Consider the following 17,132-nt stretch of genomic DNA (forward strand, 5'->3'; position numbering starts at 1 on the left):
TTCTCCTGTTCTCTCAAAGGCCTTTCTTTCTCTCTGTTGCAACGACCTGGGTTGTCCCCTAGTGTAGCTGTGGCGTGCCTTATTTTCCTCTCACCCTGCTGTCACCTGGCATTTATGTGGCAGCCCAAGCAGCAGCTGCTGCTGCTGGCACCTCCCTTTTTGCAAGCTGTCAGTTCAGAGGGTACGAGATCCCTCTTGTGTTTGATGAAGGAGCTTCTGTGCCTATGACTTTTCTGTTTTTCTCTTTGCCCCCCCCCCCCCGCCAGTGACAAGCACAGTCTGTGCCAGCAGCTGTGCAAGGTGTAAGGGGAGACACCCAACGGATTGTTGCCACGAGCAGTGTGCAGCCGGCTGCACGGGACCCAAACACTCCGACTGCCTGGTGAGTGTGTGCGCGCCCTGGGGTTCTCGTTTCTCATTTATCAAACGCGCTGTCAAGTTTTCTGATTGCCAGAAAAAACACAAACATTTACCTCTCTCACACACCCAACCTCTATTGGAGCCAGAGCCAGAGCCAGAAACAGGGGTGGAGCCCTGGCGGAACCCAAAAGGCAAGGAGCAGATTCCTGTTGAATCTGGTGATTGTGAGCAGAGCTTGTTGGGATCTGGAGTTGACTGGCTTTAGAAGACATCTGAAGGCAGCCCTGTATAGGGAAGTTTTTAATGTTTAATTTTGTATTATGTTTTTGTTTATGCTGGAAGCCGCTCAGAGTCACTGGGGCAACCCAGTCAGATGGGTGGGGTACATTATCATCATCATCATCATCATCATCATCAGCCTCTTACCTGACAAAGGTGGGGTGTTAGCCAGCTGATGAAGGAAGTGAATGGTTAAATGATTGTTTGTTTTTGAATGGGCAGTTCATCTGCAGGGGAGGAGTCTGAATCAACTACTTGTTGCATGTTTATGTATGTGTGTGTAAGTAAGAGAGAGAGAAATTGATTCTGGAGTTTGAATCAACAAAGAGAGACAGGTTTCTACCAGCTGAGGAAATAATTTCTGGATGGTATTGGGGATACAGCCTTCAGGTGAGGGCTGCTCACTGGGCATCACTGCCCGCAGCAAGAGTGCCCGTTTAACAGTCGTACCTTGGTCCTCAAATTTAATCCATTCCGGGAGTCCATTCAACTCCTGAAACGGTTCGAAAACCAAGGCACGGCTTCTGATTGGCTGCAGGAGATTCCTGCACCCAATCAGAAGCCGTGGAAGACGCGTCAGATGTTCGGCTTCCAAAAAACATTTGCAAACTGGAACACTCACTTCTGGGCTTGCGACGTTCAGGAGCCAATTTGTTCGACAACTAAGGCGTTCGACTACCAAGGTACGACTGTACTTCCATTTATACTGTGTATATTGCGCATTGTAAATAAAACAAATATTACAAAGACACCATAAAGCTGCAGTGCTCCCCTCACCCCTAAAAAGAAATGAAACCCCGTAGTGCTACCCCAGAATTTGTCCTCATTTGAAAGTGGGTGCAAAGCTGGTTCTACAGGCTTGGACCATGAAAAGAACGGCTTCAAAAGTTCAATGCCACAAAAAAATTTGTTAGCCTTTGTGGGGCCACGGAAACTTGGTTGCTTTTGATCCAAGCGACTCACTTTCTAAGGTGGCCCCTGAGTGTTCAGTGGGGTCCTTCCTATGTGAAAGTTCTCAAAGTGTAAAAAGGTAAAGGTAAAGGGACCCCTGACCATTAGGTCCAGTTATGACCAACTCTGGGGTTGCGTGCTCATCTCGCTTTATAGGCCGAGGGAGCCTGCATTTGTCCGCAGACAGCTTCCCAGTCATGTGGCCAGCATGACTAAGCCGCTTCTGGTGAACCAGAGCAGCGCACGGAAACACCGTTTACCTTCCTGCTGGAGTGGTACCTATTTATCTACTTGCACTTTGACGTGCTTTCAAACTACTAGGTTGGCAGGAGCAGAGACCGAGCAATGGGAGCTCACCCCGTCGCAGGGATTTGAACCGCCGACCTTCTGATCGGCAAGTCCTAGGCTCTGTGGTTTAACACACAGCGCCACCCGCTCAAAGTGTACATGCCTTTAAAAATAGAAAAATAGGACTTGCCACCTTTCCGTTTCTCCAGGCCTGCCTGAACTTCAACCACAGCGGGATTTGCGAATTGCATTGCCCACTTCTCTTCAACTACAATCCAGACACCTACGAGCATCTGCCCAATCCAAATGGACGGTACACTTTTGGAGCAACCTGTGTTGCTGAATGCCCTTGTAAGGCTCTTATTATTATCCCTTTTGTTTTGCGCATGTATATGTTATTGGGGTTGCGGTATGTGTGCAGGATTTTGGAACTGAAAATGCCCTGGGATAGTTACTATCTTCTGTTTAGTCCTTAGCTATGGAGACGAGCCTGTGTTTTGCCTCCATCCCTTCTCCCCGGGAGCCAAAGGCACATGACTGAGTACTCCAGCACACAGAATATTCCTTTCATGTATGCCAGTTGCTAGTTTTTTAATTTCCCCCCATACACACACACACAACATGAAAAAGGCAGCATACAAACACCTCTTAAAAACGGTTGAAAACAGCACAGAAAATAGCAGTAGACACACAGACACATATATAAAATGGTGGTGCTTTCAGTCATTTGAACAGCTGTCTGCATTCAGCAGTGGTATAATCCTGACACTGGTTTACCACCTCAGTGAGAACTTGGCCTTTGTTTTCCCCCTTTCTCTATAAAGAAAAATGCCCCCCAAATGTGTGTTTTTTAAAAATTCTATTCCTATGCCTCTTTTTATTCAAATAAATCCCAAAGTGGCTTACAAACAAAATATTAAAATAACATAATGGAACATCACAAGTACATCGTAAATTGTATAGAATACTTAAAACAATCACATATTGCAAATAAAACAGTTACCATCTATGTAACACTATTAACAAAACAACTAAAAAATAAGCTGAACATCACAGTTACACCAAAAAATAAATAAATCATATAGGATTCACAAAGTACAATAGCATTCATATCTATAAAACAATTTCAAAACGTTAACAAAATAGCAACAAAACAAAAAAAGCCCTGTTGAATTTGTACACATGCTCTCCCCTCCGCCATGACCCATAAACTTTCAGTCTATTCAGTGCATCAAAAGACACTTGCACAAAAATGCTCTTGGCAGCAACTCCCTTCTGAAGGATCCTTGCAGTGGAGGTGTTCTCCCAATTCCATGAAGCAAAATGGCTTCCCGAAATTCTTTTTAAGAACTTGGGTGGAAGGAGATGGACCAGAACGAGAATGTGATATGACAGGGGTCAGCAAAATTTTTCAGCGGGGGGCCAGTCCACTGTCCCTCAGACCTTGTTGGGAGCCGGACTATATTTTGAAAAAAAGAAGGAATTCCTATGTCCCACATATAACCCAGAGATGCATTTTAAATAAAAGGACACATTCTACTCATGTAAAAACACGCTGATTCCTGGAATGTCTGCGGGCCAGATTGAGAAGGTGATTGGGCCGGATCCGGCCCCCGGGCCTTAGTTTGCCTACCCATGTGACATGGTGTAACCTGATGGCCATGGAATACTGGTGAGGATTTAATGGTCAGGCTGTTGCGGTACATGAGAAACATATTGGCAGCAGGAGCTCTTTTGCTGTTGTCGCGAGCTGCTTTGAGCACGCTTCCCCATGGGAAAACAGCATATAAGTGAACGGAGGATGGTGTACGTATTGCTATAATCTGCCTTGTTGCAGCACCATCCTTATGCAGTGTTTTTTTTTATAATTAAAAAAAAGAAAGAAATGCTGATTCCAGGCTGTCGTTCACTTCCTGTTGTTTTGAATTACAGATAACTACTTGGCTGCAGAGGTTGGGTCCTGTACTTTGGTGTGCCCTCAGACCAGTCAGGAGGTGAGCGTGGGCACCGTGCAAAAGTGTGAGAAGTGCAACAAGCCGTGTCCCAAAGGTAAGAGCTGGGAGTTGGCCAGTGGAGGGAGAAACACCATTTCCAGGAAGACTCTGACTTTTCCCATGATGCATCAGTCTTGTGTACGCCCACCATACATGTCCTTCTGAGAACCTAGGGTACCAGCAACACTTGTAGGGTATGCCCTCCTTCATCGCATGGAGATATTTGGCACGAGGGGGAGGGATATATATGGGGACGCAGGTATGGGATGCTATACTACTTTGTTTCCTGTCTCTCATTCCTGTTGCCCGTAGAAATGACCTATGTTGTAGAGACGGCTTATGGCAGCTTTCCTCACTTGTCCTCTGGTGTCCTCCAGATATCTTGGACTGCTATTCTCATCATCCCTAGCCAGTCCAAAACCAGAAAGGCGAAAGGCTTTTTTATGCAAACAGTTGCAAACGTTGAAACCGATTTGTGCTCTCTTCAAAGTTTTGGTTTTAACTTATGCTACCTCCTGAGTATTCTGACCCTATCCTTGACCGCCTTGGCTTCGCTCTCCAGCTTTGCAGCAGTTTCAGGAATCGCATTTGTAGATATTCAGCAGGCGACTCACCCTGATTTTTGGGCTCATGGCTCTTTCCTTGGCCACTAGGGGTTGCAACTGGTGCATTCAACACCCAAGAAGAACTTGGGTTAGCCCAGGCATAGGCAAACTCTGGCCCTCCAGATGTTTGGGACTACAGTTCCCATCATCCCTGACCACTGGTCCTGTTAGCTAGGGATGATGGGAATTGTAGTCCCAAACATCTGGAGGGCTGGAGTTTGCCTATGCCTGAGTTAGCCTTTCTTTAGGCCCTTTAGCCCAAAGGTTCTGTGTTGTTCCCATTGTCTGCTCTGCATCATGGTTGTGATGATGTTTGTAGACTCATATGCACATTCTCTTCCCCGCCTCTCAGTCTGCTACGGTTTGGGAATGGATTTCCTGAAAGGGGTTCGTGCCATCAATGCCTCCAACATCCACCACTTTGCCGGCTGCACCAAGATCTTTGGCAGCTTAGCCTTTCTGCCGGAGACTTTTGCAGGGTGAGTAACGGTGAGCTTTAGATGTAAAGGGTGTAGCATCAGTTTGCTCAATACATCCTTGTAATTGTGCCATGTGTGGTTTTAGCTTTGGAAGGGCTATGGGGGTGTTTATAAAAAAAGGAAAGAAGTGGAAGAAGTTGGAACGATTTAGGCTCTTTGGGGTATATGACAAAAATGGTGGCCGTGGAAATCAGACCACGAGGTGTGAAAGCCTTCTGGTATTGGGAACAAGTAGTCTCGGAAGCACCAGGGCTGGAGATGGAAAGAAGATCAAGTCCCTACCAGAGAAAAGTGGCAAATTAAACTGTTGGACTATGCTGAAATGGCAAAACTAACCGGAAAGCTCGAGAACCAAGAAGACCAAAACTTTAACAGAGAATGGAAAAAAATTATAATTTATCTTGGAGACTACTGTAAACAGATGAAAGCATTAGCAGGAGTGCAATAACACTTGTAAGGTAGCAAGTACTAGGGAGACAATGGAGTTGTATTAAATATAGAATATTGGAAAAGATGCTGTAGAAAAGGTTTGATAGTAGGACCCATGGAGGAGACGGTGGGAAGTCCAGAGATTTGGAGGAATCTGTAAATGTGGATCTGTATGGTTGTATTGTTATAATTTTATATTTCTAAAATCAAATAAATGTATTTTTTTTTAAAAAAAGGAAGCACCAGGGCTGGCTTTTGTCCACAGCAGAGTTTCCTTGTGAGAAATGCTGAGGTGATTCCACTCAGAATAGCATGTGGTGCGTAAAATATTTTGGCCACATTTTCATCAACTGTGTAGAACCAAAATTAAAGTAGCCATCACTCAAGTTACAAAGAGTGCAGTAATAATAGCAAGAAGAAGCGAAGTGTGTCTGTTTATTTCATTTCTCACCAATGCAGTTTCCTTCCTTTCTGTCCAGGGATCCTGCCTCTGATACTCCGCCCCTTGATCCCAAGCAGCTTAAAGTCTTTGAGAACCTGAAGGATCTAACAGGTATGTAAGAATTTTATTTCTAGGTATTCCCGGCCCCCTCCACCCTGCCTCCAAGTCCCAGGCAAAGGGGTTCTTCATTGTTACGGAGTAGCATTATTAAGGGAGCCAGTGTGGTTCAGTGGTTAGAGTGTCGGACTAGGACCTGGGAGACCAGGGTTCAAATCCCTACTTAGCCATGAAGCTCACTGGGTGACACTGGGCCCAGTCACAGTCTCTCAGCCTGACCTACCTCACAAGGTTGTTGCAAGGATAAAATGGGGAGGAAGAAAACCATGTATGCCACCTTGAGCTCCTTGGAGGAAAAGTTGGATATACAAGTGATAAATAAATCAGGTGCCCTCATCCTCCGCTGAATGGTCCAAACTTTGTGTTTTGCATAGGCTTCCTCTATATTGAATCCTGGCCGGAGTCTCTTGTGGACTTAAACCCTTTCCAGAACCTTCAAGTGATCCGGGGACGAGCCCTTTACAAGTAAGCGCGCGCGCACACACACACACACACACACACAAACACACATGCACACACCCTGGATTGGGGCAGAAATAGCTTAGATTGCAACAGCTAAAAGACTGAACTATAAATCAAGGATTCCAGAATCTGAGCTTGCCTCTGCTACTAACTCACTAGATGGCTGTAAGCGAGCTGTCTCTATTTACTTGCATAAATGCTGTCAAACCCCAATGGATTTTGTGGCTCTCCAGATCTAACAGGATATATCCCGTCCCTCTTTTTACCAGTTATCGAGTCCAGTGAATGTTGGTAGTTGTGTATGTCTGTCGTCTTGACATTGTCAAAGGCTTCCTGCTGGTTGTCAGCTTGCCACCATATTCCAAGTATTCACTGTTAACATGCACAAGGCAGTGTGGAACTTCTGCCACTTGGTCAAGCAAGCTCAGGGTTGCTCAGAGAAAACCTGGGTTTCCCATTGTCTCTCCTAAGGGGATTTCTGAACTGGCATTTCCTGCTGAAGGGAAACCCCTCCAGAGATGGAGGCTGATCCCACAGAAGCACTCAGCAAGTGGAGGGCCTTGTCTCTCACCTTCTGACGAAAGGTCGGAGGGTATCCAAATAAACCGCAAAAACTTTGGGCCTACACAATGTAACTTCCTCTCCCTCACCTTTCCCCTCACACACCAGCCATGTGGTAGGTAGAGCAGAGAGAACCCTCTGCTTTGTAATCCCTCACTAAAGCACTTCATCCTGCCACGGTTTCTGTCCTGCGCCAGCCATCTTTCCTTCCTTACATGAAAAGAAAGAAGTTAGAAGTAATATCCTCAGGTACAGCAAAAAGATGCCTGAATATCTTACTTATTTTAAAACCTACACCCTTCATACTAACTGAAGTTCCTGAAATTATATTACTTGAAATGCAACAAAACAAGACAGGATGTTAAATGAGTCCCTGGCTGGGCTAGTCACTATCAACTTCAGCACGGCAGGGATAGACAAATAAAATCGCTCTTTTAGGGCTTCTTCTCTTCTTCCTGATTGGGGAGCCTGTTTTTCCTTTTCTTTTGGCAGCGGAGTCTATTCTCTAACGTTGCAAAACCTCAACATCTCCTCCTTCGGCCTGCGTTCGCTGCAAGAGATCAGCAGCGGAATGGTTCTTATTCACCACAACCCCAACCTTTGCTTCATCCAGAACGTTCCTTGGGAAGCCATCTTCAAGAACCCTCGGCAGACCTTGTTCCAGAATGACAACAACCCCGAGTGTAGTAAGTGTGTGGCACCTACTCCTATAATAGTTCAGGGAACCAGGCAGAGGGAATGCCCTCCCTTCAGATATCAAGGAAATAAACAGCTATCTGACTTTTAGAAGACATCTGAAGGCAGCCCTGTTTAAGGAAGTTTTTAATGTTTGATGTTTTATTGTACTTTTAATATTTTGTTGGAAGCCACCCAGTGTGGCTGGGGGTGGGTTATAAATAAATTATTATTATTATTATTATTATTATTATTATTATTATTATTATTACTACTACTACTACTACTACTACTACTACTACTACTACTACGACTATTATTATTATTAGGCGCCCTTCCCTCAAACTTCCAATCTGGGAGCCACTTTTTAACAATCTGGTGTTTTGGGGGGTGGGAGGGAAGTGAGCCCCTTTGCCAGGCTTATGAAAAATCCTGTGCAGATAGGAGAATTTAGGGACTCCATATGTAAGCTCTTTGTGAGCAAATGCATAAGAATTCAGGGTTACTCAGCGCAATGTTAGCTTGGGCAGCTCACAGTGAGGCTAGCAAGAGTCGAACAAAATGACTTGTCATTGATGTCTTCCTCCATGCCTTTGATGGTAGCAAAAGAACAGGTAACAAATGCATACATTTCTATGTCTTCTTCTTCACAGTACATGAAGACCAGAGTTGCTCCCCCCTCTGCTCCAAGGGGCACTGCTGGGGACCTGGGGGGACTCAGTGCATGTCCTGCATTGGGTTTCTTCGTGGGAACGAATGTGTTAAAAACTGCAGCCTTCTGGATGGGTATGTGATCATGAGGAAAGCAGACCAGGAGCCCTGTCTATCTAGAATTCAGATTAGGAGCAACCTAATGGCTCTGGGAGTGCTATGTAGAAAATACATTGTTTAGCCACATTAAGGTCTAGAGACATTTGCTATGTTTATATATAAAAAAGCTACATTTTCTTAGTGTTGGGTTCTGTGTTGTTGACTAAATTCTGTGCTTTCAGGGTACATGGAAGAGGTGTGAAAATAGCATACATATCACCTCCTTGTTTTTCTTCTTTTTTGAAATATCCATCTGTCGCCACCAAATTTTATAGAACAATTAAAATGCAGCCCTAGTAGAAGTTACTGTGATGAGAATCGCACCGGCAGATGATGGATTGCCAATCCACGACATTCCAGGAAGTTAAGGAAAGCCGGGAGGAGAAAAACTGGAGGCTGCCTAAATTTTGGATTGATCTGACTTTGCAATTCCTTCTCCTACAGAGAGTTCCGGGAATACGTCAATGGGACACGGTGCCTTCCATGCCATTCTGAGTGCTTGCCCCAAAACGGGACAGAGTCCTGCAATGGATCGGTAAGGGCAGGGACTGAAGGCTGCTGAGGCCCTCCCTTTATTCTGACTTCCTCGCCTTTCCACATCAAGTTGTCTATCCATAAAGTATCTTTGAGCATCTGTTCCAAGACACACACACACACACTGCTCATGTTTCTTGTCACCCTTTGTGCGCAGAAAGAACGACCAGAACTAGCATCTGCTGTCCTGGCAGGTCTGCCCTAGCCCTCCATTTAATTTTTCCTCCTCTGGCACTGATCAGGGCTGGGAGCCACCATTTACATTTCCCACAATGCCCCAGAGCAGTGCTGTGGTATTGTCAGAAATTAAAATGGTGACCTGTGGACCCAGTCTCCCCATGCTGATCTGAGTAGTTCTGGCTGCTTACTCCCACTATCTAACAAACCTGCCAGGGCCTCTGACATTGGAGGGCCCCCGCTAGACAGCTCTTTGCTAAGGGTCCCCTCAGAGCTGGAGCTGTCCCCGAATATAACCTTTAACACACCCAAGAAGTCAGTTCAGACCACCCTTTGGTGCTACATAAACAAACCCTGTGCCCCCCCTTTCTTTTCTGCTCTGGTTTCTTCTCTCACCTCCAATTTACATCCACATATGATTTGCACAAACCATAGGATGAATTGGTTTGTATTCCCGGTTTGCTGCTCAAGCAGAGGTGAGAGGAATCTGGAAGGTGGAAGCGTGCAAATGGCAGTATGTGTTCAAATAGTGCCAAGCCAATTGATTCAGTACTCCCCATGACTGCATGTTGTAAAAGAAGGTGTTTTGCTGTCGATTTTTAGAAACTTGTATCTTTTCATGGAGGAAGCTTGGACAAATTAACCAGTCACTGTAATGATAAATAACTGGTTTTTGAATTGGCCTCTGCCCTCTTCCCTCCCTGTTCATTTTTCCTTGTGTGTCGTGCCTTTTAGATTATGAACTTGCGGGTGGGTACTGTCTAATTACTGATCTAATAAGCCACTCTGGAAGGTTCTGGGTTTCCCCCCGCTAAAGAACATAACAAAAAATGCTTTAAAATAAGCTTCTGAGGAATTTCCATGTATGCTGGAATAAAATGTGGAAAAACCAGCGCTCAATATAGCAAGGTGTCTTTTCCAAAGTTGTTGGGCTACAAAGCCCATAATTCCCAGTCATGGGCCACGGTGGCTGAGGCTGCTGGGGGTTGGAGTCTGGAGGGCCATGGGCTTCCCATGTCTTTGCTACAGGCTCCTTCCTTTAAAACGAGCTATGAATCCATGCAGTTGAATCTGTGGAGCAGGTCAGTGGGGAGGTTTCACCTGTTCTGTCTTCTCATGTCACCTGTATCCAAATATTAAGGGAGAATTCCTCAGGCTTGTTTTCAGACATGCTTGTTTTTAAACCAGGTGGCTATGAAATACCAGAGATAAATTATTAACAGGAAAGGTGTGCTTGTTTGCATTCCTTCCAGCTAAATTATGTCACAGCTTTACAGGAAAAAAATAAATGGTCCTATTACCACAGGTTTTTCTGGGTTTTTCTGCCTTCTTGATGTTTTGATGGATGTTTCTATTTTGTAACATAAAATGAGAAAAGTCGAGGGTAATAAAACTTAAATAAACTCAATCATCAGTCTTTATACACACAAAACCTAATAGCTGTGTGACCCATAAATGCGTTAGCGAAATGCTATTACGTAAAAATTTGAGTTGAACCTTGTAATAGAAATGATAGGAAGAAACAAAGATCCAGAAAACTGAATAGCAAATAACTAAAACAGATAAATTTATAAACACAGTGTATATCAATTTGAACCACTGATACATCGCGGTGGCTGGGAAGCCACGATGTATCGGCAGCTCAAAAATTCTGAAACCGGTGTTGCGATGCAAACGCCAAAGCAGTTTCAGACAATAAGTGGAAGTATCACCCATCCCTCCTCTTAAGGACTGCCCACATAGTCATTATGCAAGAGAGCGAATATCAGCTGGCATGCTGGCAAAGACTTCGTGCATCATAGATAAAAGCTGGGCGAGCTTTATTCAGAGGTTGTCGCCTCAGACACTGAAGATAATGTCACAACTAGTCATTTCTTTTAGATTTTTCAGAGCGAGATCCAGCCAAAGTGAAGAGCTCTGAATAATAATAATAATAATAATAATAATAATAATAATAATAATAATTTATTATTTATACCCCGCCCATCTGGCTGGGCCTCCCCAGCCACTCTGGGCGGCTTCCATAAAAACCAAAAATACAGTAAAATATCACACGTTAAAAACTTCCCTTAACAGGGCTGCCTTAAGATGTCTTCTGAATGTCAGGTAGTTGTTTGTCGCTTTGACATCTGCTGGAAGGGCGTTCCACAGGGCGGGCGCCACTACCGAGAAGGCCCTCTGCCTGGTTCCCTGTAGCTTTGCTTCTCGCAATGAGGGAACCGCCAGAAGGCCCTCGGCGCTGGACCTCAGCGTCCGGGCAGAATGATGGGGGTGGAGACGCTCCTTCAGGTATACTGGACCGAGGCCGTTTAGGGCTTTAAAGGTCAGCACCAACACTTTGAATTGCACCAACACTCTGAAGCTTCCTTAAAAGCTTTGAGGCTCATGCCTTAAGCATGTGCTTAAATTTGCCCATTGAAATCAATGCGCCTGCGATGTTACAAAATCCAAGTTACCCAACTTTCCCCTTGGTTAGCTAATAAAATGTGCAAGAACAGCACAGTTCACCTGAGGCGACTTTGCAACAGCCCCAGACCCAGCGACTCCAAATCCATAGATTCCTATCAAAGTTTCTGGCTTTAATGTCAGCCTCGGGTCATGTCGGCAACGAGTCGCCTTGCGCTGTAAGGATGGTATTGAATGCAGATCCATACAGGACAGCTGATAGGGAGGAATTCTCCTCCCCCTGTTCTTCTTATAGAAAGTATTTTTTTTTTCTTTTTGTCCTTCCTTCCTTAGGACGCAGACCAGTGTGTGGCTTGTGCCCATTACAAAGATGGCCCCTACTGCGTGGAGCAGTGTCCCAGCGGCGTGAAGGTGGACGGTTCTTTCGTACCCATCTGGAAGTATCCTGATGGGGAAGGCATGTGTCAGATCTGCCCGACCAACTGCACCCACTCGTGAGTTTCCAACATGGTTAATAATAATAATAATAATAATAATAATAATAATAATAATATATTTATACTGTGCCCTTCTGGCTGGGTTTCCCCAGCCACTCTGGGCGGCTTCCAACAAAATATTAAAATACAATCATTCATCAAATATTAAAAGCTTCCCTGAACAGGACTGCCTTCAGATGCCTTCTAAAAGTCGGATAGTTGTTTATTTCCTTGACATCTGATGGGAGGGCGTTCCACAGGGTGGGCGCCACTACCGAGAAGGCCCTCTGCCTGGTTCCCTGTAGCTTCACTTCTCGCAGTGAGGGAACCGCCAGAAGGCCCTTGGAGCTGGACCTCAGTGTCTGGGCAGAACAATGTCGATAGAGACGCTCCTTCAGGTATACTGGGCTGAGGCCGTTTAAGGCTTTAAAGATCAGCACCAACACTTTGAATTGTGCTTGGAAATGTCCTGGGAGCCAATGTGGGTCTTTCAGGACCGGTGTTATGTGGTCTCGGCGGCCACTCCCAGTCACCAGTCTAGCTGCTGCATTCTGGATTGTGCGGAGAAGGTCCTGCTGGAAAAGAGGCACCAGCACCTTTGCCTAGTGGGTGATGGGAAGTGGGGAGGAAGAAATGCTAAGGCTGTTAGCAGTTTGCTCTCTGCAGAGCACACCTTCTGTATAATTTAGCACGTAATCGTTTTGACTTCTGTCAGCCTTTTACTTGACTGCCCTGGAGCGACACCAAAAATCTGCCGCCTAAGGTGTCCTCATCGCCACCTGCCTCTAAACGGGCTTTGATGAAACAAGGTCAGCAAAGGAAAATTAAAAGGTTTTTTTTTAAAAAAAGAAGCCGCCTTTAAATGTCGGCGCTAGAAATGTCTTCCGGGGCTTGTGATAACTGCATGTGTCCGAAAGCTCATGAAGCCGTGCAAACTTTTATTCAGTTGTCTTCTTTTTGTATATATACTTTTTTATTTGATTTTTAAAAAACATAAACATACAACAAAAAACATTTCAAAATCCAAAGATCAAGATTATTCTGAATCTCCTGACTCCCCCCCCCCCCCACAATCCCTTCCATGGGTCCTAATGATAATATTTACAACTGCATATCAATACTGTCCCAAGTTTTATCCTTCCAAATTATCCATACTTTCCGTTAGTTTACAAGTGTGGTTGAAATCCTGCTAATGTTTTAACCTGCTTACAATGTTCTCGTAAATAGATTGTAAAGTTTTCCCATTCTTTTTTAAAGTTCTTGCCCTCTTGATTTCTAAGCTTCCCAGTTAATTTTGCCATTTTAGCATAGTCCATCAACTTGGTTTGCCATTCTTCTCTGGTCAGGGTTATTTCTTCCTTCCATCTCTGGGCTAGTAGCATCTGTGTAGCTGTTGTCGCATACAACAAACTTTTATTCAGTTGCCCGTCTCCTTCATTCTGCTCTACTGAACATTATTATGCCTGTTACAGTTTTTAATCAGATTGCTTTTAGTTCTCCACACTTTGTATTTATCGGTCGTTTCAATCAGTTAAAAAATGCAAAAGTGAAAAAGAAATTAAAATTGCCTAAATGTTTGCAAGTAGTTTGCCACACTGTATTCTGTTCTGGCACCGGTTGTTTCTCCTTAACAAGTGAAGTGGTATTTCTTAAATGGTTGTGTGATACAACTTGGTGTTTCCTTTTCCAGGTGTACAATACGGGATGAACGTGGCTGCCCTGTGGATCAGAAACCTAGGTATTAGATTTCGGCTCATTTTCATTTATATCCCACGTATCTTCTGTTGGAAGTCAAGATGGTGTGCAAGCCTTTACAAAGTATAAAGTGTCTTGTGTTACTGAAATATATGAAAAAATAATAAAAATTTGTCCAGTAGCACCTTAGAGACCAATGAAGTTTGTTCTTGGTATAAGCTTTCGTGTGCATGAACACTTCTTCAGATACCTGTGTGTTACTGAAGTTACTGAACATGAAAGATTTTTGGGCACAATCTAAGTACAAAGGCCATGCTAAGAGCCATGAATATGTGTGATTAGGGAATTCAATATTCTGAGAAACCTCAGCTTTCAATTACAAAAAAGGTTGTTTTTGAAAGGATGTTTTCTTGTCCCCTTGACGGGACAAATAATCCTGATGAGCTGAATGTGCTACAGAAAAAGCAAACGGCCCCAAATTTGGAAAGATTCGCTGGAGAGATAGAGATTATTCAGTAAAAACCAATAAACTTGTGGCACCCTAAAGACTGACACATTTATTATGCCATATGCTTTTGAGGGCCAGAATCCACTTCATCAGATGCGTGAAGTCTCAAATTGGCAGACAAATATACATGGTTGCGTGGGGGAGAAGAGTGAGGTCAGAGGGAAACAAAATGCAGTGACAATTTCGTAAAAGTGAAATAATTTTCAGTCCATCTGGTGAATTCGTGGCTAATCTGAGACATAAACCACAGTGTTCGTGCTCACAGCCTGTGCTCTTTATCACTAACATGCATCAGCTCTAAAAGATCTAGGAGATAAATCCTTTGAACGCATTATTAAAAAACAAATTCTAGCTTCTCATTATTAAAAGAATCTCAGAGTAGGTTACAATCACAGTACATTAGAACCTCGTGCAACAGAAAAAGCAGCAGGAACCATTGCGTTTTGAAACTATGATTATTAAGCAGTATATCAGTCGGTGGGTGTTTTTGCTTTATTTGTTTTAGTTATTTATTAAAGTGCCAAACCAAGCACAGAACAAAATTCATCACAGAAAACAGGCATGAAATGTCTAAGCCAAGACAAAGAGGGGGGCTACAGACATCACCAATACATTCCATAATCTTGGTATAATAAGAATTATAACTTGTCTGTAAAAAATAAAAACACCAGTAACATGGATAGCCCTTGTTTTCCAGGGGGCTGAGCTGCACTTCCAACAAACTTGAGTTTGTGGAGCTCTACTTGTATTCCTCTATCATCCACAGCCGTTTATAGGCCAAGGGGGGCTAGTGGAAGGAGGAGATTGGTTATGTTATGCATTGTTAACATAAACAATAAGATCACACCAAACTGGAAGAAATCTGTCCTTACTTTTTTGACCTCTAGAGGCTCTCAGTTTATATTTCAGTTTCTCTGGTAGGGCTGATTCCCACACCTTCGTGTGCCTGTGAAAAAATATCCGCTCCAGCTTGTTCCCACCACATCGGGTTATTGTGGCTGTGGCAATACGGAGAATCCATTGTTGTTGAAATCTAAATAAAAACCATGAGGGATGAAAATTCGCCATAACATCAGGAGAGACTGCTGACTTTCCTTGAGTATCCCATGGTTCACTCAAAGGCCTGAGGAATTGGGCAGGTCTCTAATTGGCAGTTGAAACTCCCTAAAAAGTTTCTCTCATCCTCCTCACTTTCTCTGCTTGGTTAAGCCCTCCCTGGCGCAGCTTCTCTGCCTGCCTGCCCGTTCGCATCCCCTGAAAGTTGCAGGCGAAGTTGGCTACCCTGCTTCAGGCTTCCCCCCTTTTCTCTCTGTCCTCTTCCAGCCAGGCTACGTCCATTACAGCTGGGGTGGTGGGTGCTGCGCTCGTCCTGGTTCTCTTGTCCATCATCATCATTTGCATCAAGCGTCGGAAGCAGCAAGAGCGGAAGCACACTCTGCGGCGTCTCCTGCAAGAGACAGAGGTAGGGTTTGGCGGCCGTAACCTCTTTCCCCCTGAGGTGGGGTTGTGAGGAGAGCCTGCAACAGAGCTCATGGGAGATTTGGCATGGCGCTTCTGAATTTTAGCAACCTTTTTAGAAGCGCTGCTTTATTTCCCCATGTGGGTGCCACTACCGAGAAGGCCCTCTACTTGGTTCCCTATAACTTGGCTTCTTGCAGCGAGAATAATCTTCACAGGAAGTCCCCAGCACTGTTTTGTTCTCATTCTTCTCAGTGTCCCCCCAAATAATTTTATTACATGCTTGTACGTGAGACTGACTAGGGGGCAGTGGAACCATAGAGTTGGAAGGGACCTCAAAGCTCCTCTAGTTCATCCTCTACTGATGTTGGAAATCCACTGCTACATTACCCCTAGTAGGTGGCCATAAACCTCTACTTAAATCCGCCCCCCTCCCTCTCTGCACCCCTCCTCACTTTCTTTGACGCTGTTAGTTGGTGGAGCCATTGACACCCAGCGGAGCCCTGCCGAACCAGGCACAGATGCGTATTCTCAAGGAGACGGAACTGAAAAAAGTCAAGGTGTTGGGGTCAGGCGCTTTTGGAACGGTGTACAAGGTGAGGAGCGCTGGATTAGATTTGTTGCGTGGGCAGATGGCGCGGGAAAGCCCTTGGCTGGGAACCCAACAGCTTGAGGACCCTTGGAAACCTTTTCAGAGACTCGCTTTGAACTACCAAGCCTTGAATCCTGTTCCTCGTTCACTCAGGATCCAAGTGTCTCCTGTCAACGAAATGTTCCTGTTCCAGGTGGTGATCACATCTTCCCAGCAGCCATTAAGTTGGTACTGGGGAGGAAATGTGATTCCTTTGTCAGCTAGCAGGGCCACTGCAATTTAACTTATGAGTTCTGTCTGGGCTGCTGCTGTGTACGAGTGCCTCTGGCACACCACGAAGTCCCGCGTGAAGAGAGGCACGGCACTCTGCGTTGCCACACTAGGCCGCATCTTTCACTTGGGAGTTTTAGCGCAGTGTTTCTGAAATGTCTAGTGGCACTCTCCTTCCCATATTCCTGTAATCATCATCATCATCATCATCATCTTAAAAAACAAAACCCGATGCATTGATTCATCTTGCTCTCTTTCTCTTAACCATCCATGCAGGGAATTTGGATTCCAGATGGCGAGAGTGTGAAGATCCCAGTGGCCATCAAAGTCTTGCGGGAAAACACCTCACCCAAAGCCAACAAGGAGATTTTGGATGTGAGTGAGGAAGGCGCAGTGACCCCTCTTAATCCGGGTTTGAATTTGCAGCCCAGTGGCTAAAGCTGAACCAGGGACAAGCACCCTGAGGTTCAAGATTTTAACTGAGAATAATTACACTGTTTCCTGATGCACCACTTGTACTGTAAACCTAAATGACTGCACAAGAAAGTGGGGGGAAATCCATCC

At 44.8% G+C, this 17,132-nt stretch overlaps 1 protein-coding gene across 1 annotated transcript in view; it reads left to right on the forward strand.

The window, feature by feature from the left end:
* The window catches only part of ERBB2 (erb-b2 receptor tyrosine kinase 2), a 57,660-nt gene that overhangs the window by 27,892 nt on the left and 12,636 nt on the right, over positions 1-17,132 (forward strand). Inside the window, exons 7-20 of the mRNA XM_083582454.1 lie at positions 267-382; positions 2,088-2,229; positions 3,811-3,927; positions 4,830-4,956; positions 5,865-5,938; positions 6,319-6,409; positions 7,460-7,653; positions 8,296-8,428; positions 8,897-8,987; positions 11,903-12,063; positions 13,736-13,783; positions 15,572-15,710; positions 16,180-16,302; positions 16,845-16,943. Of these exons, the coding sequence (XP_083438580.1) occupies positions 267-382; positions 2,088-2,229; positions 3,811-3,927; positions 4,830-4,956; positions 5,865-5,938; positions 6,319-6,409; positions 7,460-7,653; positions 8,296-8,428; positions 8,897-8,987; positions 11,903-12,063; positions 13,736-13,783; positions 15,572-15,710; positions 16,180-16,302; positions 16,845-16,943 (1,655 nt within the window). The remainder of the gene's footprint in view (positions 1-266; positions 383-2,087; positions 2,230-3,810; positions 3,928-4,829; positions 4,957-5,864; positions 5,939-6,318; positions 6,410-7,459; positions 7,654-8,295; positions 8,429-8,896; positions 8,988-11,902; positions 12,064-13,735; positions 13,784-15,571; positions 15,711-16,179; positions 16,303-16,844; positions 16,944-17,132) is intronic.

This window comes from Podarcis filfolensis (assembly GCF_964270895.1).
Source record: "Podarcis filfolensis genome assembly, chromosome: 13".
Classification (NCBI taxonomy): Eukaryota; Metazoa; Chordata; class Lepidosauria; order Squamata; family Lacertidae; genus Podarcis; species Podarcis filfolensis.